General features: G+C 43.9%; 1 protein-coding gene across 2 annotated transcripts in view; it reads right to left on the bottom strand.

Annotated features, from left to right (window-relative positions):
• Positions 1–1,652: 1,652 nt before the first annotated feature.
• The window catches only part of LOC138245657 (protocadherin-10-like), a 216,801-nt gene continuing 191,995 nt past the window's right edge, over positions 1,653–26,458 (bottom strand). Inside the window, exon 4 of one of the 2 annotated variants that reach the window (XM_069199404.1) lies at positions 1,653–2,246. In XM_069199404.1, coding sequence (XP_069055505.1) covers positions 1,990–2,246 — 257 coding nt within the window. In that variant the 3' untranslated portion in view covers positions 1,653–1,989. The remainder of the gene's footprint in view (positions 2,247–26,458) is intronic. The other variant, XM_069199405.1, reaches the window with a different exon arrangement.

Here is a 26,458-nt window from a genome sequence, read left to right as displayed (position 1 = left end):
TGGCCATAAAACCTAGGAAGGAAATATCACTTATGATTGCCCATTAAAGTTAATAAATGAGACAGGAGTGAAGAGAGGTAGGACACACCCTAGACCATCATGAACTTTCCTCTTAATGTTCTAAATAGTTAAGTGAATTATTCTATTTTCCTTAGCAAGACTGAATTTGCTATCAGAACCAACAGTGTCACAGAATAAAATGTCTACATCCACTTAAGGTGCAGTGGTGCATGCTTGGTATATTGTTTTCTGACACTAGCCCCTTTCATCTGTGTATTTATTTGTGCTTACCCTGGGATCTTTACATTTCACGCTTCCTTTATCTGAGGCTATTTTGGAGATTACCAGCAGGTGCGATCAGATGGAAGCAGGAAGGAAGTTACAATAGCAACCACATCACATGTACTTATATTTTGTCCCTTGATATGTTGGCTATGATATATTTGCGGGCAAAGATATTTTTGAACTCGATATTCCAAAGTATAACCAACGCTCCATGATCCGAATTCTTCTTCCATCACTTCCCTCAAGAACCCTTGCCATTTAACACTTCTGTATGTTGCAGAGGTATCCATAAACCTTCCCAATACAAGGGTGAAACAGCAATGGCAGCAATTGGTTTTTCCTCATGGAGGTTACAATAACACCATACCCACCCTTGGTAGGGTAGAATATAATTCCTACTCGAAGGTAGACTGGCCTACAGACAAATCAGAGTTTTCTGAACAGGCTCGTGACTTTGAAAACTCTGGAGGGCCAGCCATCATTAGAGTTTTGCTCAGCCTTACGGGCATTTGAGAAGCATAGCACTGTAGAAAAAGTTGAAAAAAAACAATTTTTTCATCGAGTGGTTGGCCACTCTTTGAAACTACGATGATATCAAAGCGAAATAGGATGACTCTCTAGTGTCATTTTTTCATACTGCTAGTGGTACAGTGCCGCATTTCTTTTAGAGCGCCGATCCACTAAGCACTATCAAAAACAAACCATCATTCCCTCGCGTATTGCTTTCCACAAATGAAAATGTGTTCTTCCACCCCATTATGCGACTGTTTCAGCTCCTCTGAAACTAAAATAAGTGAAAGCAGAATATGCCTAGCTATATACCATTGCCTTTATAAGGTCGCGTACCGCAGCGGTATTAGCAGAAATAGCTCTGTCGCAGCCGCTATCAATCATGGCAGAAAATTAGATTAAAATTTGAACCTTCTGAGAACATCTCCAGATCACAGCGGGATGGTCATCTGTTTCATTTGCAAGGGAAGACGGCTTTGTATAAGCCCATTGATCTCTCCCGTGCCTTTTGCAGACAGAAATATTTCGTCCTTGCCTCTTTTCAGCGTGATAAAGAAGAGAAACACCAGTAGGAAGACATAAACGTGTTTCTTGATTAATTCCTGCAGGCTCGTAATGAAGACAGATCAACTGTTACAAAATGGAGATTGCTCAAGGCTTGCTAAGCAAAGGACGTTTCTCAGTGGCAGCCGTTTATTCACTCTAGCCCTGGAAGGAGTGTGTCTCTTCATTATGGATGGAGAACATTACTTTTTAACACAGGCAATTTCGTTTGATTTTCCACCAGCATCTAAGGCTAAAATCGAAACAGAATTGCTTCCTGTTTTTTTTTTACACACAACAACATCACCGCTATATAAAGTAGAAAACGTTTTAATTGACCTAATTCACTTTTATACACTTTGTCTCTCTCCAAAGTGCTTAAATTGTTTGTTATGCGATACACGTTCTGCTCTCTAATGTCCTCATCCCTTTTGTAGGTCGGAGACTGTCTGGGTTACCTTGTGCTGTAACAAGACGTGTCGGCATCACAGACAAGTCAGACACAATCTGCAGTTTATGAAGGGCGTGCGTAGGGCAGCCCTTCGCTGCATTATGTACACAGTGCACACGGTGGGAGAACCAGATCGGCTCTATATCTGCCACCAGGCAGATCCAGTTCACTCAGCCACAGACTAAAGGTGGCATCATCTCTCACTTAAAGTCTTTACTCATCAACATGTCGTCATGTACGTCACAGCAGGACGCCATTTTCCTCTTCTTCCCGAAGGTGGAGAAGCTGTTTTTATCCCCTTCGTCTGTGAAGTGCCCTTGTTTGCTGGTTAGCATGGTGGGGGTCCCAGGAATATACACGTTGTGTTGATAATCTAGCGGTTGTGCATGTTGCGCATACATCGGACCATACCCCGGAGTCCAGATACCGTTACCTGGTCCCTTTGGCTTTTTAAAACCTAAAAAAGAGAATGGTTAAAATTGGTTAGTTAAAAAAAAAATATGTTGATATTTGGCAAACAAGATGCATTGACGCACACGGGTAAATAAATGATCGTCTTTGTAGATGGATGAGTGAATGATTGAACTGTGCCTCCACAAACGAAAAAGAACCCCGATACTGTTAGGTATGAGGACATGGGTTATTATGCTATTAAAAACATTAGCTTCAGAAATGTAATTAGTATGAAATAATTTGAGATAGTGTGGTACCAAAGTCTAAAAACTCAAACTTGACTGAATTAATTTTCTAATAAGGAAATGCTCACTATTGACCGTTCCTTTAAAGACATCAAGCGACTGTCTTTCACATACAAATATCGCACCTTCCCTATTGTCTAAACTATCTAGGCCTAATAGGTCTCATAAAAAATATATCTACGATGTGTTAAAATATACCTAGAGTCTCTGTTTTTTTCATTTTGGCTGTCTAAAATCCTTTGTGAAATGTATATTATCATATTTGCTGAAAACGTTTTAATATTTTAATCTAATAGAGACTTCTAGTTGCAGATTCCTTACCTTAAAATATCCCCCAGGCGTCAGACTGGTTCTGGAAATTATTCTTCGAGCAGAACCCTTGCTTACCATCAGGTGGCGTGGGTCAACTCCACCTAAATCGTTGGCATCGTGGTCACAGTGATGACGTCGCAGTCGTATATAGCGGCCACCCAGGCATTCCGACATCAGCTCTTTTCTCTCCACGCCAGCCTGAGCATAGATCCAAAGAGAGATACCCTCAGTCGTTTTTTGACTGACTTCGACCGAACTTTTTTGACTCTTTAGTGCATCGAGGATATCAAGAAAGACCGGGCTTAAACCATATGATGTCAGTGACAGATTCGCATCTCGTGTGCTTGTGGTGTCTGGAGCACGATTACGACCCAAAGTCGTGCTCCAAGTGTCAGGCCATGAACCCAAAGGCTTTGTGGAAGCAGTCACTGAAGCTTATGTGGCCTGGCACTCGACTCCGCATCGCTCCTGGTCTCGTTCGATAGGAAGGTCACAAGACCCCTCGCAGAGTCACTACCACTCTTCGTCATCCCTTTCAAAGTCCTCTGGATAGTCGGGTCACAAGAAGAAGAAGTCCAAACGTTCTTTGACTTCACCCCATCGCTCAGATGACTTGATACAGGAAGAGTGTTGATGCTCTAGGCCTCTGTCCTCAGAGCCTACTTCTGGGTCAGCTCCATGCCTCCCCGAGTTTCTGGAAGCCGGAGCTACCCCTGCCCAGCTATGAGAATTTTATGAGGCCAAGCACCTAATTTTTGGTCAGACTGACCCCCCTGTGGCGCCTTCAGGCCCTGTGGGGCCAGAAGAGGGTTCCTCGGGTTCCGTGCCGGCAGATTTGGCCCCGTCTACTGAGGGCCCCTCCAGATCTGCTATGGGATCCATGCCGACACCGGTCGTGCCAACGGGACCTTCCCTGGCGCTGGCAAAGACATCGATGATCCCAACGTCGGATGGGACCACAATTGATGTTGACCAAATACTTATCCCCGACAACCCGGATCTGCAACTGCGTCACACAACACCAGATCTGTATTTGATGGGGTCTTCTCAACCCAGGTTGGATCCTGACCCTTTTTCTTTCAGGTACAGGGAGAGTTTGGAGGGGTCGCTGAACCCTCTGGAATACCAGCTGGACTATCCTGAAATGGACTGGGCACAGGAATTAGGCAAGGCTAGTGGTCTGGATACCTCCCCAAAGGCTGGCTTGCCCTCTCCCAATACTGTGGCTACAGAGGAGTGAACGTCATATTCCATGGGTAAAAGAAGGGCGGCTGAGATCCACAGCCTTAAACTCCCTTCTGTGGCAGTCAGGAATAACCTCCTGACTGAAGTGCTTTAGCCTGGGGCTTACATTTTAGAACCCCTCTTACCCTTTAATGAAGCCCTCATGGATGTTCTACTGGGTACCTGGTCCAGACCTAGCACAGGGGCTCCTGTGAATAGGACGATCGCCTGCCACCATCAGCCTGTACAGAATGACCCAAAATTCCTGTCCCAAAACCCTATGCCTGAGAGCCTTGTCATTCAGGATTCTTCTTCATCTGGCACATTCCCATCCGCATCCCCAGATCGGGTAATCATTGAGACTGGACCAGCTGGGTAAAAGATGTTTTCTTCCTCCAGTCTGGCATTGTGGTATGTGAATACCACAAGCATTTTGGGCCACCACACCCATACCTTATGGGATACAGTCACGCAGGTGCTGCCACTGGTCCTGGAGGAGGCCTGGGCCACCCGTACTCAAGCCGTTGCTGATGGGAGAAATGCGGCCAAGTTCACAATACACTGTGGGCTGGACATGACCTACTTACTGGGCAGATTGGTTGCATCGACGGTGGTCTTACGGCACCACGTCTGGTTGAGGACGTCTGGCTTCTTGGCGGATGTCCAAAAATCTCTCATGAACATGTCCTTTGATGGCACCCGTCTCTTTGAAGACAAAGCAAACTCAGCCCCCGAGCGCTTTAAGAGTCCCGGGCTAAGGTCGGTCCCTTGGCCTCGCAGCTGCTCCTTGTCCACCACACTCTACTTTGTGCCCCTTTCATGGCTACAGAATGGGCTCTCTACTGAATCCTTTTCCTGCTAGCCACTGAGCCATGCATGCTGCACAGCTCCTGCATGGCCATGGAACCCCACAGGCTTGTCAGTCAGGGAGTCAGAGATCTGCTCAGTCCACCCCATCCCCGCTGCAGCCTCCAAACCCTCCTAGTCCGTTGCACCATCCTGGACCAGTTGGAGGCAGGATCCGCCATCACCTGCCCCACTGGGAATCCATCACGACAGACAGGTGGATTTTATAAATAAGCCAAAGGGGCTACTACCTACCCTTCAAGAGTATGCCTCCATCCATTCATCTACCCTACGATCAGATGACGGAGGATTACCTGACACTTCTCTATGAGGAGGTTACAGCTCTCTTGGCCAACAGAGCCATAGAGTGGGTTGCTGTGCCAGAAGGTGGTCGTGGTTGTTATTCTCGCTACTTTCTGGTGCTCAAGACAAGGGCCTTTGCCCTATACTAACCCTCCGGGCCCTCAATCAAAAGGAGTGGTTCAAAATGCTCATCTTGGCTCAGGTTCTGTCTGTATTGGATACTGGAGATTGGATGGTAGCATTGGACTTGCAGGACGCTTACTTCCACATACCTGTCCTGCCTGCCCACAGACGTTACTTGCGATTCGTGGTAGGTTACGGGCACATTCAATTTACCGTGCTCCCCTTCAGCCTTACCAGCACCCTTCGGGTGGTAACGAAAATGATGGCAGTGGTCGCAGCTCATCTGCGCAGGTTAGGGCTTTCAGTCTTCCCCTACCTCGAAGACTGGCTGTTGAAGGCGAGCACGCCCCAGACTGTAATGTCCCACTTTTAGACTACAGTGAACCTTCTGTATTCACTGGGGTTTACTATAAACATGCCAATGTCACATCTGACTCCCTCTTAAATGCTCCCCTTCATCAGAGCTGTTCTGGACACAATGCTGTTACGGGCCTAGCCATCACCTTTTCCATCCTGCTAGTCACACATGCCAGATGGCATATGCGGTCTCTGCAGTGGGACCTGAAGTTCCAGTGGGCGCAACATCAGGGAAACCTCTCCGACAAGGTCCAGATCTCGGAGGGAACTGCGCACGACCTGCAGTGGTAGTTTTTGAATCAAGATTGGGTCAATGGCAGATCCCTCTCCCTTCGCCTACCAGTTGTAACAGTGGTGACCGATGTTTCACTTCACGAAGGTGCAGCCACATGGGAGAGGCAGAGATCAGAGGACTCTGGTCTCCAGCGGAATCTGTACTTCACATCAATCTTTTGGAGCTGTGGGCGATCAGATTTGCATTGAAAGCATTCCTTCCCTCTCTCAAAGGGAAAGTGGTGCAGGTGTTCACAGACAGCACCGCCACCATATGGTACTGCAACAAGCAGGACAGAGTACGGACATGGACCCATTGTCAAAAAGCTCTGTGCCTATGGACATGACTGGAACACCAGGACATATCCCAAGTGGTTCAACATCTGCCGGGTTCTCTGAACGCCAGAGCAGGCAAACTGAGCCACTGATGCATAGTCGATCACAAATGGCATCTCCATCCAGAGGTGTAGCAAGGTCTCTTTCAGCAGTGAGGGGAGCCTTGGTTATATCTGTTTGCCAGAGAACGTGTAATGTCAGCTGTTTCGCACGCTGGAGTTACCAAGGCAGCACTCGCTCTGCAAAGCTTTTAATCCCCAGTGGAACTCAGGCCTCCTTTACGCCTTTCCACTAATACCACTTCTGCCCAGAGTGCTGAAGAAGATCTAGCACAACCGGCCCCAAGTATTCCTCGAGCTGTGGACTAGGCACCGAGAGTATGGTATCCTGAGCTCCTGAGCATGGCCACTGATCCTCCGGTCAGACAGCCTCTTTGGGAGGATCTTTTGTCACAGCAGCAGGGGACGGTCCCCCACCCGAACCTGCCAGTCTCCACCTTCTTACGTGGAGATTGAGTGGTGGCAGCTGACAGCTTTTGACCTTCTGCCCAAAGTCTGCAATGTTATCTTGGCAGCCAGGCGTCCCTCCACCAAAATGGTAAACGTTGATCCCCTTTCTGCACCTCTGTCTCAGGTCCTAGTGTTCATCCTCTCTCTTGCCCAGCAGGGCTCTGCTTTGGGCACCCTTAAAGGCTACCTTTCTGTCATCTTGGCTGTTCTCAGACTGCCAGATTAACCTTCCTTGTTCAAGCCTCCCATTGTTGGGGGGTTCCTTAAGGGACTCACTCATTTGTTCCCAGCTACCCTGTTCAAAATGCCTCAGTGGGATTTGAACCTAGTCCGTACATATCTGATGTATGCCCCTTTTGAGCCACTACATAACTGCCCTTTGCGGCTCCTCATACTAAAAACGACTTCCCTCATTGCCATCACCTCTGCTTGAAGAGTAGGTGAGCTTCAAGCTCTTTCTTCGAAGCCACTATTTTTATATGTCCATCCCGACAAACTGGTGCTCCATACCAGGGCCTCCTTTCTTCCTTAGGTGGCTACACCTTTTCATGTAGATCAATCCATCAGTTTGCCTACTTTTTACGCACATCCACGTCTTTCTCATGAACAGGAGAGACTCCACCATCTGGATCCAAAAAGAGAGTTGGCATTCTACCTCAATTGTACCAAAGATTTTTGGGTGGATGATCAATTCTTTGTAGGACTTGTGGGTGTGAAGAAAGGACGGGCGGTGGAGAAGCAGACCATCTCACGGTGGGTGGTGCTCTGCATCAAGGTGTGCTATGCTTTGGCAAAGAAGCAACCCCCTGGGGGCTTGCATGCTCACTCCACCAGAGCAACGGCTGCCACAGCTGCGTTAGCACGCGGAGTTCTTGTCCTGGACATCTGCCAGGCAGCAACGAGGGCATCTCTACACACTTTTACAAAGCATAACTGCCTGGACAGTCAGGTCCGCAGAGATGGCCATATGGCCATTCATTCCTGCAGGACATCCTAGTATGATCTTGGTTTGCAGCTCACCACCGAGGATGGTATTGCTTGGGTGTCTATTCAAAGGTAAGGAATCTGCAATTAGAAATCTCTATCAGATGAACAAATTACTTAACTTTGGTAACAAATTATCTGGTAGAGACATATTTTAATTGCAGGGTCCTTAACGACCTGCCCATCATCCCCGCACTGTGAACCGATTTCTAGGGACAGAGATTCTCTTTTCAGGGCCCTAGTTCTGGCTCACCTTTCTTAGTGTTCTTCATGACTCCGCGCTAATGCTGTGGAAAGTCGTGAAAAGAAACTGATGTCAGCACGCCGGGGTGGAGCCTATATACAACCGCGACATCATCACGGCAACCACAACGCCAACGAAGGACGCGGAGTCGACTGACGCCACCTGATGGCACACAAGGGTGCTTCTTGGAGAAAACCCTCTGGATCCAGTCTGACACCTGGGAGATATTCTAAAATAAGGAACCTGCAACTAGAATATATCTCTACCAGATAATTTGTTACCCAAGGTAAGTAACTTGTTCTTTGTGCACACATACGGGATGACTAAAATAAAATGTGAGTGGTTTATGTAACTAAATAATAAGACATGAATGTTACTAAATATGAAAATCAATGAGTGTATAATGCTGAACATAAAAATGGTATTCCGAGACATGGAGTTACTTTGTGATTGAGCTGTTCTGTCAGCCATCTTATTGTTTTCTGATAGACTATCAAACAAGTGCTGACATTGTAAAAAGGTGGAGTTAACTTGTGAGGTTTGCATGCATGCCAACAAAGCTTCTTGGCATGCATGCAAAACAACATATATATTGTTCATAATGTCCTTGTTGAATGTCTGCATGTACCCCCTTATAGAGGTGCTTGAGCAGCACCAGCTGGCAGCTAAATTTCCATATATATGGCGATGACATCCATATGGACAATGAGATCATAAAGAATCAAAAGTTGCCAAATTAGCTTTCATTCATAGGAACTCCTCTAAATGTAGAAAGATCATAATCCAGAGACTTTCTTCATTACATCATCATCTTCGCAAGTTAAAATCATCTATCACCCCCAGGAGTCAACAAACAGTCAGACTTTGCATTGTCTCTTTCTTAACCCAGTTAGTCCATTCTGAAAATGAAAAAAATCTAGGTGACCTCTACCTTCATTAGAATGACCACACTGATTGAACTGTGACCCAATTCTCAAATTCCCTTAACAGCAATAAACTGGCACAGCACTGCTCCAGCCAACTCGTCAAGTATTCAAATTTGGACCATATTATCTGTAATGAAGGCCGACCAATACTGAATGCCCTTTCGCTGTTAACTGGCTAGCACATCTACATTATCCCTTTGCCTTAAATTTTATTAAACAATCAGTGCCAACAAGCCAAAAAGAGAAACATTTTTGACAGATACATAAAAGATAATCTAAAAGAACGAGCCTTCACCCAAAGCACCATCAAGTACAACTTTTAGAATCAGGTAGCATGCCTGCAAAAGCAAAATACAAAATATTATAAATACATCAACTTGGTTTTCCACTGAACTAAACTTTGTAAGGAAAGCACTGCAGACCTTTGATAGAATATAGCAATTAAAAAATCACTAACCTTTAAATCTAATTGCTAACATAAGGAGAACTTTAACATGTATATGAAAGCAAGCAAATGTATGCAAACCCCGCAACTCCAGTTCAAAAAACAGTCGCAAAAAACATGTTCATATTTCAAGAGGGTCAGAAAATCTGTCACCCCAGGACCTAATTTGATCTTCTCATACATACAAAACAAATGCATCACATTTTTCACTAAAAGGCTCTACAACATCAGACAGTTATCACCTGAACTCTAGAAACCCAATGCTCCACACCAAAATTATTACTACAAGTCACGTCTTCCACATGATCACAGAGGAAGCACTTTGTATTGTGATTGCCTCACTTAGGTCCTCAAGCTACTCACAAGACCCCATTTCAGACCCACTGGCGTAAACAGTGGTCCCCTATCTGAACCCATTCTGGAGTATTCTTATCAATAACTCCCTCTCATAAGAAATCTTTCCCGAATGTCTCAAAATTGGCCAATTCAAACCATTCCCCCAAAAACCAAACACTGACCCTTACTAAACAGGACATTTCTGGCCCAATATTTATCTCCTTCTTTTATCGAGACCCCCAAAACTGGAATTACAGCACAAAAGAAGCTATACATTACAGAAAACACTTTCCTAAGAAAGCACTTAACTTGGGTTCAGTCTGTACTGTAGCACTTGAACAGTTACCTTAGAAATTATTAAAGGTGCACATATTAGAGAGCAGAGATATCCGTCTCTGGTTCTCCTGGATTTGTCTGCATCACAAAACACGTTCTACTGTAGTGTGCTTTTTAAAATGCTCATGATGAGTATGGGACAAAAAAACAACAATTACAGTGGTTTGATCTCACCTTACCACAATGAGAAGTTGCAGCTGTAGTCCTGAGCCCACTCCTTTCGAATTTGCCCAAGGCTCAATTATTGAGCCAACATTTTAAATTTTTTATATGGGTCACTAGGCAAAGGAATTGATAGAGTGGCTCTGTCTATGCCCTTCATCATCTGACCTGTAGGCTCCCTATGCTTCTTCTTCTCCCCCTTATCCTCACATTTCACTTCTAATTGCCCTACCTGCCTACTTGAGCTCTCATGTAACATCTTACACTATCCTTCCCTCCCTGTCTTTACATTTACCCCCACCCAGTGTCCTCAACTGAAAGTCTCTCATCCCCTGACACTCCAATGCACCTCCCATTCATTATATCTTATCTCTTCGCCCATCTTTGACTTATCCAGTTCACTCACCACCTCCTGCACTTTCTTTAGAACAATTCAAAATGTAGAAACTCATCTCACTAACACATTCCCATCCCTCCCGACTGACCTAAGGAATTAAAGATTCTGGCAGACTCCCTTTCTACCTCCAGCCTGCTCCAATCTACACCTCTTAGTAGTATTCTCCAGTACTTCCTTGCTCCATACTTTGCCTCGCCTCACCTTGAGCATCTGGATGTCATATCTCCTTGCCCTAAGCAAGCAGACCCACACCACCCTTTTTTTGTACTCTATACACCCTTCAGCTTCCTAATCCAAATCTTGAAGACTAAAAACCTGCTGGATCGCCCTCTGCTTTATCCCACACATCAGCCTCATTCTTTACAGACTACTGGCTCCACTTTCAAATCCATCCTTCTTAGCCTTTCTTTGATTGAGATGCAATCTAATCAAAGCAGGACCCATTTGCAAGAATCATCTAAAATGTGTAGAATCTGATTTGTAAGATGGGCCTACTATTCATCACTGTAATGTGGCTCAGAAACAGTGCAGCACCCACCCATCAAGAGTTCTTCCAACTCATAAGCCACAAAAAGACTGCAGGAGAACAACAGTAATTTCAAGAACTCCTTAACAAACATGGGTTTGTAAGAGTTTGCTGCTGTCACTATTCACTGATCTTCACCTCCATGGCTCATACCCACTGATATGTAGGCCTCAGGTTACCATTCTCAGATGACTTGCATGGCGAAACCTCTGATACCACTGAAACAAACAAACGAAGCATCTTGGAGGCCCTAAACCTCAGGTGTGACAAAAAAATAATATAATTGAACACAATCCCTACTATCAAACCAAGAGGCTCTCCATTTCTTCCAAGTTGCATGTGAACCAACATGCTCATCTAGAATCCTGGATACAATCTTCTCTCTGCAGGACTCTTCAGTGATGACGAAAAATCTCCCACTCATGGAGAGATCACCTCGTCAGCTTCTTCAATGTCAGCCAACTCAGCAGAACTAGTACTTGAATTTTGGCAGGTAATGAAACAAGGTCAACATCATCAAAACAAAATATTCTATTACTCCTATTAGATCTTTAAACCAAAAAGGCCACCCAGGGTTCTATGCAGGATGCCCAGAACTACAAAGATTGGAATACACCACTGCATAGATTCCTCATCATTAAGATCTCTCCTTGATGTCCTTGAAGATCATCTTCTTACATAAGCCAGGCCTGTGGAACACTACCACAAATGCAAATCATCTAGCAGCCTCTCTCCTCAGACCACAAAGGAGAAGATTACATTTACTGGAAGAAATATATCCTGACCACCTTCAGGCTATTCTCCCCCCTAAAGTCAAGGCACTCTCAACACCAGTAGTCTTACTAGAGACCCGTTGCACCCTTGCCCAGCTGTATGACCACCAAACTGACTTCTGACCTCATAGCTGAACTGAATCCATCCAGATTTCCATCTGGGACTAACCTTAAGAACGCCATCAATATCAATAGAGTTGTGACACTACTGCACCAGGGCTTGTCTGCCACCTTTGGCACAGTTCATCAGCCTTACTGCTACAGCTAAAAGATGTTGGCATTCAGAGAACCATCCTGGGGTAGATCTCCTTCTATTTCTTTGTTAGATCTAGCATTATTTTGTTCCCTCCATACTGCGTAGTCAATTCCACACTGACTCTAGGGAGATGCATCACTAAATTTCACTCTTTTTCAATACTTACCTCAGCCCCCTACTAGGCATTTTGTAGTTCTTCAATGTAACCTTTTAGGGTATACTCTAAAGGACATAGACTACTTTGGCATAGACAATTGCCTCCAACCCAAAGACCGGTGACCTCAACTCCTTCAAATCCAATCCTTACCCACCAAAAGGTGTGAATAATCGGCCTATGGCCATCTAGCTACAGTAATTTCATCCTCAAGGGACATCAACTGAAGTAAGAAACAGGGATGTGATAATGGATTATGGTTTATCACTCTCCCCCAAGTGAAGCAACATACTAGTAGCACCTTCTGAATCCTACAAAATCTTTGATTCATTGTTCCTCATTAAGTTTTCTACCGAAATTACAGACCACTGTTGCTCGGTTTCTATAGCGAGTTGACTATACAGGGAGTGCAGAATTATTAGGCAAATGAGTATTTTGACCACATCATCCTCTTTATGCATGTTGTCTTACTCCAAGCTGTATAGGCTCGAAAGCCTACTACCAATTAAGCATATTAGGTGATGTGCATCTCTGTAATGAGAAGGGGTGTGGTCTAATGACATCAACACCCTATATCAGGTGTGCATAATTATTAGGCAACTTCCTTTCCTTTGGCAAAATGGGTCAAAAGAAGGACTTGACAGGCTCAGAAAAGTCAAAAATAGTGAGATATCTTGCAGAGGGATGCAGCACTCTTAAAATTGCAAAGCTTCTGAAGCGTGATCATCGAACAATCAAGCGTTTCATTCAAAATAGTCAACAGGGTCGCAAGAAGCGTGTGGAAAAACCAAGGCGCAAAATAACTGCCCATGAACTGAGAAAAGTCAAGCGTGCAGCTGCCACGATGCCACTTGCCACCAGTTTGGCCATATTTCAGAGTTGCAACATCACTGGAGTGCCCAAAAGCACAAGGTGTGCAATACTCAGAGACATGGCCAAGGTAAGAAAGGCTGAAAGACGACCACCACTGAACAAGACACACAAGCTGAAATGTCAAGACTGGGCCAAGAAATATCTCAAGACTGATTTTTCTAAGGTTTTATGGACTGATGAAATGAGAGTGAGTCTTGATGGGCCAGATGGATGGGCCCGTGGCTGGATTGGTAAAGGGCAGAGAGCTCCAGTCCGACTCAGACGCCAGCAAGGTGGAGGTGGAGTAATGGTTTGGGCTGGTATCATCAAAGATGAGCTTGTGGGGCCTTTTCGGGTTGAGGATGGAGTCAAGCTCAACTCCCAGTCCTACTGCCAGTTCCTGGAAGACACCTTCTTCAAGCAGTGGTACAGGAAGAAGTCTGCATCCTTCAAGAAAAACATGGTTTTCATGCAGGACAATGCTCCATCACACGCGTCCAAGTACTCCACAGCGTGGCTGGCAAGAAAGGGTATAAAAGAAGGAAATCTAATGACATGGCCTCCTTGTTCACCTGACCTGAACCCCATTGAGAACCTGTGGTCCATCATCAAATGTGAGATTTACAAGGAGGGAAAACAGTACACCTCTCTGAACAGTGTCTGGGAGGCTGTGGTTGCTGCTGCACGCAATGTTGATGGTGAACAGATCAAAACACTGACAGAATCCATGGATGGCAGGCTTTTGAGTGTCCTTGCAAAGAAAGGTGGCTATATTGGTCACTGATTTGTTTTTGTTTTGTTTTTGAATGTCAGAAATGTATATTTGTGAATGTTGAGATGTTATATTGGTTTCACTGGTAATAATAAATAATTGAAATGGGTATATATTTTTTTTTGTTAAGTTGCCTAATAATTATGCACAGTAATAGTCACCTGGACACACAGATATCCCCCTAACATAGCTAAAACTAAAAACAAACTAAAAACTACTTCCAAAAATATTCAGCTTTGATATTAATGAGTTTTTTGGGTTCATTGAGAACATGGTTGTTGTTCAATAATAAAATGAATCCTCAAAAATACAACTTGCCTAATAATTCTGCACTCCCTGTACAAGCAGATTTAACCTACGAGCAGCCCTCTACCAGCAGGAAATGCTACAGAGAATGACCACAGAACACAGAAGCCAGGCAATAATCACACCTACAACCAGTCAACCAAATCACTCAAGACTTTTAAGTGCATCTTTGCGACCCATTAGGAGGCTCTCCTCCCTCAAGATAAACTGCATTGCCCAGAGAACCATATAAGGCACTGGACCATCTTTAGTGCTAGAGAAACTTTGGAAGTACACACAGAATAGAAACTTGCTCACTGAAGTGAACATTGCACGCTTCAAGAAGATGCACATCAGTTGAACCTCCTTCTCTGTCCAAAGCAGTAGCACTCAGGAACTCTTTTGCAGCAAATCAAGAAACATCGAAAAACACCTAGAAATCACAAAATGAGTAAAGGCCTGACAGTTTGCACTAGATGATACCCCATCTGCAAACATTCCCACACTCTCTCTATTTCATAAAGACGAGTCACATGAAAATGGTAAATACCAGCTTACAAACTGTGTTGCTTGCTCCTCTTCATTCCAGTCCAGGATTAAGCCTATCTACACGATTGTTGTGGCAGGATAAGGGCTTTCCTCTCGTCATCAATCACAACACTTAAATTCTTTCCACAAAGGCTACACCATAGCTTCACACTCTATAGCCATATACAACGCTAGTATGCATAAATGTAAGTGACCTTGGCTCTCACTCCTTTTTGCTGCACTCTACACACAGTTGCAGCTACATGCAACAATATAAAATCACCCCTGCATTCTTGCAAAAACACCAAAAAGCTTCTCATATGGGCCACACTATGACATCATACTCTTCCAACCAAACACAACCAATGGAGTAATGTGGTATCCAGCCAAAGAGATGCACTTTACCGACTCGTTAGAAGGAACAAAGCACAATATAAATTAAACTACAGCACCATGCAATGTATGATGTTGATGACACCCAGTTTTGCATCAATATAACTTGAGAAGAAGTCATCGCCTGTCTCGCATATGGCCCTGAAATACAGGGTTGAATGTTATAGAATCCTCTCATGATAAATGGTTAAAAATAGAAGTTCTCCTTGTCGTAATTCATTAATGAAGACACAAAAGGTAAAGCCACACTCGTAATATGATTTACTCCCTCTATTCTCTTTATCCTGAAATTGTTTAGTCATTGCACCTTCATATTTGTCTCTCCTATTATTGTAGATAACTTGCTCTTTTTTTTCGAAATAAAGCAAACCTGGACCTTCACATTAATACACTTGTTGCAATGATTTATCAACAGGATCACCAGTTACAACTTTTTAAAAACATAAATCATTTTATATGTGAGCCCGATTTCAAAAGTGTGTTGTAAGCTCCTTTGCTGGGTGGATTATGGTAACTCTCTAGTTATGACGCTCTCAAAGTCTGACTGGTTCATTTGTAAAAGCTGTCCTCCGGATAGATCAATTTGGGGCTCAAGCATGTATGACCACATCACATGGTCATATGATCACATCGAACGTGTTCTTAGTGAACAGCAAATACATTTTCAAAGCAGGACCCCTGGTTCTTCACCCTTACACTGCTGAGCCTTACCCCTCTCCGCGTGCTAAACCATTATTTGGCTATTTGGGGTAGCTCGTACATAGGCTCCCATAACATTTTGTCCCATAAACTATTATGGGACAAAATGTTATGGGAGCCTATGTACGAGCTACCCCTTTTTGTGCCCTTTTTTACCAATATCCTGGGGATTCTAAAGGTACCCAGAGTCTGTGAATTTCCCTGTAGGGGACTGAGAAACTAGCCAAAATACAGCTAAATTTGTTTTGTTTTTTAGAAAAATGGGAACAAGTGCTGCAAAAGAAAGCATCTGTTTTTCTTCTCTGCAAATGGCACCATGAAGGGGTTGCAGTGCTAAACTCACGTCTTCCCAGCTTTCAGGCACAGGCAGACTTGAATCAGAAAAACACATTTTCAACACAGTTTTGGCATTTTACTGGAACATAGCAATGAAAAGTAGTCACAATTCTGAATTCAGTAAGGGGTCATTTTGTGTACATCTATCAAGATTTTTCAAAGACAGTAGCAATTGAAATAAAAAATATTGAAATTGAGTTGAAAAAAACAGCCATTCGTGTCTATGTTTTCAACTGTAACGTCTAACTAGCAGCTTTTCAAATGCAATGCACTGTTATGTCCACTGAACCCTACTAGTTGTGAGGCTATATAGGACTTGAGTTTCACCAAGAACTGTAGGATCCAGAGCCAATTACTAAGCTGCACCTTGCAATGGTTTTTCATTGGGCATTGAGCATACAGTAATTCATTAGGTAAAATATAAAGAGTGAAAAATAGGTATCAATGAAACCTGTGTATTTCCGAAATGGTCACAAGATATGAAGTTTACAAGCAGTAGTTACTTGCACATCTCTGAATTTGGGGTTACCCATACTAGCATGTGAATTAGAGGGCATTACTCAACATGAATTATTTCTTACAAACTGTGTTACATTTGGGAGGTGCAAATGCAGAGAAAGACAATTGGTAATAACACTTATTCTACTATTCTGTGTTCCCCTCAGTCTCGTGATCAAAATGGCACCTCACTTTTGTGGGTAAGTGTAGTGCCTGCAAGAGGAAATGGCCCAAAACACGACATGGTTACATCAAATTTTCCCATGCAAAACTGACCCGTTTTTTGCAAAGTTGGTAGCTGTGGTTTTTGGACCCTACCTCAGCTGGCATCTAGGGAAACTTAGCAAACCTATTTATTTCTGAAAGCTAAACACCTAAGGGAATCCAGGGTGGGGTGACTTGTAAGGCTCTCACCAGGTTGTTTTACCCAGAATCCCTTGCAAATCTCAAACTTTGACTGAAAAAACACATTCTCCTCTCATTTCTGTGATGGAAAGTTCTGGAATCTGCACAGAGCCACTCACTTCCTACATCTTGTGATAAAAATGGTACTTCACTTGTGTGGATAGGCCTATTGCCCGCAATGGGAAACGGCCCAAAATGAAACATGGATACATCTAATTTTTCAACGCAAAACCGCCATGTTTTTTGCGAAGAGGGTAGCTGTGGTTTTGGGGCCTCCCTCAGCTGGTACCTAGGAAAACCTAGCAAATCTGTACATTTTTTAAAACTAGACACCCAGGGGAATCCAGGATGGGGTGCCTTCTGTGGCTATCATTAGGTTCTGTTACCCAGAATCCCTTGCAAACCTCAAAACCTGGCTAAAAAACAAATTTTCCTCACATTTCTGTGATGGAAAGTTCTGGAATCTGAGAAGAGCGACAAATTCCCTACCACCCAGCATTCACCTCAGTCTCCCAATAAAAATTATGCTTCACTTGTGCAGGTGGGCCAAGTGCCTGCGACAGGGAAGGGCCAAAACATATAGAAATTGAGGGGGAACCAAATAGGGTCCAAAAGGGCAGATTTGTTTTCATAAAGTTTTAGGCTGACCCTGCTTTGGGTACCCACACAAGTGGGGCAGAGTTTTCATCAGTACAGATGGGGCAATGCTGAGTGGTAGGAATTTTGTGGAACCCTGCGTATTACGGAAGTTTCATAACTGAAATGTAGGGAAAATGATTGATTTCAGGCAAAGTTGGAGGTTTGCAGGGCACTATGGGTGAGAAGATGGTGTGGGTGCATGTGAAGAACACCACCCTGGACTCCCTCAGATGCTTAGTTTTTAGAAGTGTCTGGGTCAGGTTAGTTTTCCAGGTTGCAGCGTACCCAAGTCCAAAAAGTGCAGCCGCTAATCAATGTAAGTGGGATGATATTGGGAGCTAGCCAAGCTCTATTGGCCCATATGTAAAATCAAAACCCAAGAGTCAAATGTCCTCTTGCTTGCCATTGGGAGGGAATGCTTTACTTCACAGGGGGGATGGAAAGACTTTGATCCCCTTCATGTGGGGTGGGGGCATAGCCATGCCCATGATGCTGGGCAGGCCTCACCCATCTATTTTAAAAAGATGCTTCTCTGGTGTCTAGTGGGAATTCTGCCCAATCCAGGAGGCAGATCGGAGTTAATAATCCCCATCTGACCATGGGGGAGCAGGAAAAACTGTGTCCATTTTTTGGGGGAGGAAAAGGGGCAATTTCCATGCCAATTCTGGGCAGTCCCTACACTATCAAAACAAAATCCCTGGTGTCTAGTGGGCTTTCTGCCCCCACGGGGGGCTAACTGGGGACTATTGCTGGGGGGGGCAGAAAGACTGTGTTGATTTTTTGGGGGTTGGGGTCATTGCAATGTCCATTCTGGACTGGCCCAACCCTTGGATGAATGACAAAAAAGTCCCTGGTACCTAGTGGGATTTATGCTCCCCATGGTGTAGATTGTGGACTACTGCCCCCATCTGCCCACCAGCAGAGGCAGAAAGACTGTGCTGCTTTTTGGGAGGGATGGGGCATCACAATGCCCATTTAGGGTAGCCCCCACCCATAGATCTATATAAAAGAATAAATCCCTGGTTTCTAGAAGGCTTTTATGCCCCCCGGGGGAACAGATGGGGGCTACTGCACCCATCTGCCCCCCAGGGGGTGCAGAAAGACTGAATATGCTCCAAATAAACAGGTGGAGCAAAAGCCCTTGCCCAAGTGGCCAATCCTCTCCTGGTGCCTAGTGGGTGGATCCCTGCTTGGAGATTTCCCTATAGCGATGATCCGTAAGCAAGGATTCACTACAGAGGGGTACCCTTTGGCAAGGGGAGGTTCTCCCCTTTCCAATGATATCCCTCCCGTCTGCCTTGGTGCTCGGGGGCTGAGAAAGCCCCCTGAGCACTGAGGCAGGGAAAGTGAAATGAGCCAATAAGATAATTTCAGTTTCAGTGAAATTACGTCAGTGCGCTGGCGCGTTGTTCATCATTTTACTGAAACAAAAGACACTGCCTCAGGAGATGGGCAAGCTCTTCCCCACCTCCCAAGGCTGTTTCTTTCTAAACTAAATCCCTCTGGTGCCGCACCACAGGTATTTCAAGTGTCATGTGCACCGGGAGCTATCTGACGCACATGAGCACTATAGCATTGGACGGCTCATGGCCATCTGACACACAGAAGTAGTTAATAAAATGCAGAACGTAACAAAACAGCACAAATCCCTAACTTACAGTTTCACGAGGTGAAGACGCATCTTTAGCAAAAACACCCTGAAAACAGTGAACACTATCAAACATTCTGGGGCCTCCACCAAGGATTCCCATTCCAAGTCCACATAAGCCAGAAAACATCATACCCCCACCTACAGAAAGGATCTTAAGGGCCATTAATTCAACAGGCACTTCATAGAGAACTTCTTCAAGTTGCCTCTGCCATTATGCTTTATTCTTAATCCTGACCTTACGCCCCTAAAATATGTACAATTGAACCTTCATTGTACATACACCTATGTATGTGTGGAAAAAGTTTGATTTTCTGATTTTCTTTTTTGTTCTGAACATGCAATTATTCTCATCAACATCAGGTTAAAAAACACAATTGTGCCCTCCTGTTGCCATCATGGTCTATAAAACTTTTCAGTAAATAACTGAATAACTGAAACCCCCTCAGGCTGAAGAATGACATAGGGTCACGCCCCCAAATATAGGAGAGTATAGCATAACTGACCATACTCAAATCTGCAAGAGTCGTAGAGGTGAAAGGGTTGCCAACCATGAGCCAGACCTTGAAGAGAGCCACCCTTGTCAATATATTAATAGTGAATTTGTTATGGAAATGTCACACATTACAAACACAGCACACTGCTGCTGATTGAACAATCAATACAATTATTATCTAATGTGAATAACAATCATTTTATAGACCTCAGAAGATGAAAGGCTGAGTTGTCCAAAAATACGTTTAATAAGCAGCCTTTAAGTTGTCCATATATGACTTGAGCATGAGGTGTGCCTCACTACAAGTTGTTTAGCAAACAATTGACTCATTATGACCTGCTCCTCTCCCATGATGCCATGCTCGTGCCCGCCCACACACATCCTACATCAGGAATGGGTCGGGGAGGTAACTCCCTGCAGCAAGACTGTTTGATGGTGAAGCCCACTAACTTTGGACTTTGAACCATCAACTTCTGAGGTTGTTTGTTTTGCCACATGCCACCCATAATTGCCTCGTACCACCAGCACCACAAGCAATGTGGCCCCTTTGTTTGAGGGCCATTGCGGTTGACACTGCTGCGGTTTCGGCCAACATCACTGCTGCTGGTCCGGTCCACCACCACTGTACCTGTACCTGGCTTACCTGTGGCAACAGTAATACAGAGGTACAGCAGGGCAGTAGGGCAAGGGTGCATGTATGGAGCTTTGTAGAGCCATGTCGAGTTGCCCTGAACTGTGTACTGTGTCACAAAAATTTCCAACCTCATTCATTAGGCATCAGCCTTTGGACATCACCTTTGTAGTTTGGTGTGGGTGGAGGTGGCAGCTCAGCAAGATTAGGGGGACGGGGTAAGTGCCTTCACTGCTGTTGTTTTGCTGTTGCATTGCTGTTCTCAGGCAACACTGTGACAGGTGACACTGTTGAACTGGTGCTAAACTGTTGCTAAACTGTTGTCGCTTTTGGATACTCTGCTCGCACTATCACACAATTCACTTCTGTATCACTCGCCTGGGGTGGGACTATCAAACATTCTGGGGCATCTGCTGAGTGCAGGCTTTGAACTAGGGCCAGGCATTTGTTGTGACAAAAATGCTTTGCTAGTTCTCCCCTAGTTCTCCAATAGTTCTGCGGGTCAGGAGGAGATTGGGTTAGGTCTTCTCCTCTGGTCCCTGGTCCCATCTGGTCTTGGTTTGGTCTCTCTGTGGTCCAGTGGTCTATGTCTACCCCACAGCCTGTCCTACAGCTTTTTTGTGACCTGACTTTTGACTGGCTCAATCAGCTTGTCCCCTTACTCTGGCGCTATGGGGAAAAGGAATATTGTGTCTAGTGCTACCAGTGGGACCACGACCACCGCACAATCATGATGACCACTATTGACTCCTTTTTGGTACGAGCGGAGAGTGTTTTGTCAAAGGAGATAGAGCTTACTGAGAGACGTCTTTCTCTAGAAGAAGTAAGGGGAAGTCCACCAACCCCAACGATTCTTATAGCTCGATCAACCATGCGGGGACTAATGAAGGTACTCCTGGTTCTAGATCTCCATCTCTCCCACCATTGATAGACATTGTTTTCTCACCCCTGGGGGATAGTTCACCCCCCATAGTACAGACAGAGAAGAAAAAGAAGGGTGGGTCCCTGAATGAAAAAAGCAGCAGTAGACTTTGGAGGGCCTACATCAAAGTGGACACCTCAATTCCAGCATGTTTTTCCACTGCTACGAATGAGATATGTACTAAAATAGAATCTTTAATTAAGACATATCCTAAGTCAATACATGACACTTATATTCAATCGAGAAAAATGTGGTCAATCTTTTAAGCTTTGTTAAAAATGTTTTTGTACCTGAGGTGCCCCCGGTACCCATGAACCCTTCTGCCACCATTGGCATTGTTGGTAATATGGGTAGATTATGCCATGGTACTACTTCTGCCCAATCTACTGTTCCAACTGGGAGTGGTCAGAGTAGGGGGAGGGTTAAACCAGCACAGTCCCACATTAGATGAACATCAGGTAGCCAGTCAATTGATCTGACAACCACCACTGACACTCCCCCTCCTGCATACAGGGCTAGTGACATCCCCAGGGCAGTCGGGCCCCAAAGTGGAGGGAGAGCTTTCTACTAGCAGGGTTACAGCACTGAGAGAGACTCATAGAGGTACCCCTAATAGGGAAACACACGTTTTAAATCTCCCACCGGCTGCATGCTCATTTGTCCTAATCCCAGTAAATGTTCCCAGACCAGCACAGACCCAGATTGAGAGCACAGGCCAATTGATCCTAAAAGTTTTCCATTGGTTAACAACAATTAAAGGTCTGGATGACTCTTTGTTGGAACACATCCTGATGGCAAGAAGGGTGGATTAGGTTGGTCCCTCACATAAAATAATTCCAGGAGACTGTATAGTGGTTCATTTGTATACCCTGAGAACTGTAGCTAACCTTCTTAAGCAGCTTTCCCCCCTTCCATAAGAACTGACCGCATATCTGCTCTCCCTTTGGGATTCTTTTATAAGCCTGAAAATGCTCATTGTCTTATCAACTTTGAAAGTAGATCATCTTCTAGAGCCTGTAATGTACTCAATTGTGTATCTGTTCCAGCTGGGGTGCCACTGAATAATAGATACACCCCTTTAGAAGGGTTGGAAGTCTGCGATTCACTGATTCTTCAATTGGAGGCTGACAATTCTGGGAGGAGGGAGGTAGACAGACACAGACACTGACAGATGCCAATGCAATCACTAACTCTTGTAATCCTATAAATGTTTTATCCTGGAATATCGCAGGCCTGAAGAAAAAAATTGGCAGACCATGATTGGGTGAAGTTGGGGGTTAGCTATCATGTGATCTGCCTACAGGAAACAAGGAGATTGAACAAAGTCACTTAGATGGGTTTCGTACTTACCACTCACCAGCCACTCCCTATAGTGCAAGTAGAGCTAAGGGTGTTAAGAATTATTACAACAATTGTTTAAATTGCAATGCCGTACAAGTGGTGGGAGCCCTTGAGACTACCTTGCTGTCTATTAGAAATGATAACTCTAAGGCCTTGAAGCTTCTGTGGGTGGGAGACTTTAAGGTACATCATCACTTAAAGATCGGTAAGCCAGTATACAGATTATTAGAAAGTGAGGAGAATACCCTGATTCATTTTGAACATAAAGAGTATGGCCATGCCCTCAGCAGTTTGCTGCTGGTGAAATTGAAACTCACTCTGATGAATAAGGTGCTGGAGCCCTCAAGTCTTTTTGCTCCAACTTTTTGGGGGTTGCTACTTTGACTTTTTAGTATCAGAGTTGCAAGCTACCTGTCTGATGGACTTTGGGTCACGTTCACTGGTTTTAGTGCTCATGCTGCGTAGTCTTGTAGCATGGAGAAAGAGGGGATAGTGAAGCCTTGCAATGGGGTGGTATTTAAACTGGTGCTATCTAAGAAAAATGGATTTATGGTCAAATGAGACAAGATGAATAAAACAAAGTTTCTCCCAGGCATTTTTCATTGCTGCTAGACCAAGGTCCTTGAGTGCCTGGATTTGGAAATCCCCCCGCAGGTTAATTCAGCTTTTTTTGCTATTACGGCTATTATGAAGGATGTTCTACAAAGTCGCACCTTTGGGGATGGTTCAACTCCTGTACAAAAGCCCTGGTTGATTTACATATGGCCCTGCATACCAATCCTAAAGATAAAGAATGCATTAGAAGAGCACATGCTTCCTATAAGGAGGCTCAGAAACTCAGGGTAAGGGATCTGAAAGAGAAAGCCTGGGAGAAACTTGGAACAGTGAGTATGTCCAAGATCAGTGATGGTTTATGGAAGGTGATAAATGCTCCTTATTTTAAGTACCTATTGGTCCCTCCACTGAGGCTCACATAGAGGGAATGAGGTGGATTGAGCATTTTTCAATTATATATTCTAGTGATTTTAGGTCTTCTGAGGAAGTATGGTTACCACCCCTCTGGTTTTACAACTAACAGAGGTGCAGAGGGCCTTAGGTGAATGTAGCAGTGGTAAGGCCCCTGGTCCCGATGGGAATTCAGTTGATGTCTTCTTGGACTGCCAAGCTCTCCGGGCTCCACTGCTCATGAATGTGATGAATGCAATTGCTAGAGTGGTTCCTCCAGCTACCTAGAAACAACCAATTTATAAAAAGGGAGACAGGTCAAACCCTAAGAACTATCGACCTATAGTTGATTAGACCTCAAAGGTGATGGGGAGCATATTGTTTCATAGATTGGAGGTTTGAGCTGAGGCAAATCACATTCTGGTAGACACCCATTATGGTTTTAAAAAAGGGATAGGCACAATTGATCAATGTTTCAATTCAATAGGTGAACATACATTTGTTAAGAAGGGCACTATATTTCTGGCTTTTATTGACCTAACAGCTGCATTTGTGTGTTTCACATTCAAAGCTTTGGGCTCTCGTGAATGAGATGGAAATAGAGGATGCCATTATTGTTGTCATCAGGAAGCTGTATTTGGAGGTGAGTGCCTTTGTGTGCTTTGGTCAGGAAGGAGGATGTATAAACCCTTTTAAAGACAGATGAGGGTATGTGTCATTGCTACCTTCCTCTTTTCCTTATATAGTAATAGAGTGGAAGCAGCCCTGGTGGGGAAGGCTAGAGATGTTCCATACCTCGGCACTCGCCCCTTCGCATACTCTATGTGAACGATGCCGTACTTGTGACCAGGATGGGCCGAGCACTGCAAAGTCTGATTGAGGATTGCACTACTTTTAAGAAAAAGCTAGACTTACAGGTCAATGAAAGCAAATCCCTTACCCTGATTTGCGGTTAAAGGCCAAAGAAGTGTCTGGTCTTTTGTGCTAATAAGCGTAGGGTGGGTGAGGTTACAAGCTTCTGTTATTTGAGTGTCATCTTTGATGATAAGTACTCCTGGAAACCAATGGTGGTTAACAGAGTGGCCATGTTTGAAAGGACCATCTATGAAGTGTCAAACTTCATTAAGAAGCTAGACGTGAAACCTAGTGCATGAGCTATTGACCATTAATGCTGCAAAATCTGTTTCAACAGTGACATATGCTGCAGCTATCTGGGGTATGGTGAACACCCAGGAGTTACAGAATGTTGAGGATGCATTCCTAAAAACCTTTTAGCAGTTCCACGTAGCTATGTTAATACTGTGTGCCACAATAAGTTAGGTACCTCTTATATTATTGATAAAATGAAGTTGACCCCCCTGCTAATATGTCACTCAATTTGGTCACATAAATGTTTGTGTTTGAATCAGCAGATGCTCGAGGATTGTCTAAAATTAGACTCAGCCCTTGAACTCCTTGGATTTCATATTTTAAAACAACCCTGGAGGAAATAGGGCACCTTGACCTATGTACTCGCCAAACTCAAGCCTATTAAGTAGTAAGACAAAGGTGAAGCAGCTATTTTTAGCTAATGCTATGGCAAAAATGTGGAGTCTAATAAAAATAAATCCACAGTTGTGTTCTACAGCTCAATTCCCTCATATACAGGTTTGCAACCTTACCTGTTATCCAAACAGAACCATCAGCATCGTTTCATTCTTACGAGGTCTCGCTTTAACTATTTACCATTAATGCTGGGGTACCCTGAAAAATGCTACTCTCTGGAGGAGCTAGACCCTTGTCCATGCAATGGATCTGCTGTTCAGTCTAATCTTCAAAATATGTTTTTCTGTTCATTGTATGGGGTTCCTAGGAAAACATTCACCCTTCTTAATAAATATAATTTTAGGCAGTGCAGACCTGCTCTCTCTTTTTTGCAAAAACTGGACGGCCCTTTGGTATACCATGCAGTGGCATCTTTCATCTGGCATTCATTACAGTTAAGAAGTCGAGCTATGTCCGGAAGGCCGTTTGCAAGGAGGGAATTGTATCCGCTCTCTCCTCTTAAGACACAGCATATTTTAAAGTAGTCACATTTTATCTCTTTCTTATATAGAGGACATAATTTCTGTGTAATAATCTGCATAAGATTATCAGAAATTTTAATGGATCAAAGTTGGTGCATCTATAACCAAGGAGTCAAATATATTTAATGCAAATTTGCAGTTTATTTCTTTGCCCTCTCATTCATTGCGGAAAGTAGAAAATGTATTATGCTGCATAAGATTGTTGCAATTTTTTATAATTTTAAAAGAAGTTTTAAAAAACTTTTATGGTTTGGGGTGTATTATGACTGGGCTGTTAAACTCCTGTAAGAGCCTAAAGCTAGTTTAATATATAATCAGATTTCATGCTGTTTTTTAAACTTGTATTTGTTTGTCTCTTTCTATGTATTATTGTTTATTTGTACTTTTATGCTGAGGAATCATAGCGAAATAAAGTTACTGACTGACTGACTTAAGTGGCTGTGGAATCTGAGGTAGATTGAGGGCTCATACTAGAAACACATCCTTAGTAAAATCTCTGCCTTTGACATTCCTGAAAATGACAAACATATGTTTACTCTATATATAATAATGGTACTATAAGGTAACTTGATAAACTTTGGGTGGGGAACTGTGTTTTGTCATCAATATGAACAAAGCAAACTGTCAGAATACTCTGTTATCCCCCTTTATACCTATAAGCGTTTTGAGAAATCTGCCAATATTTAATTTGTG

The sequence above is a fragment of the Pleurodeles waltl genome, chromosome 7 (genome assembly GCF_031143425.1).
Source record: "Pleurodeles waltl isolate 20211129_DDA chromosome 7, aPleWal1.hap1.20221129, whole genome shotgun sequence".
NCBI classification, from domain to species: domain Eukaryota; kingdom Metazoa; phylum Chordata; class Amphibia; order Caudata; family Salamandridae; genus Pleurodeles; species Pleurodeles waltl.
Note: the sequence above shows the minus strand (reverse complement) of the source record. Positions and strands in the feature narration are given on the sequence as shown.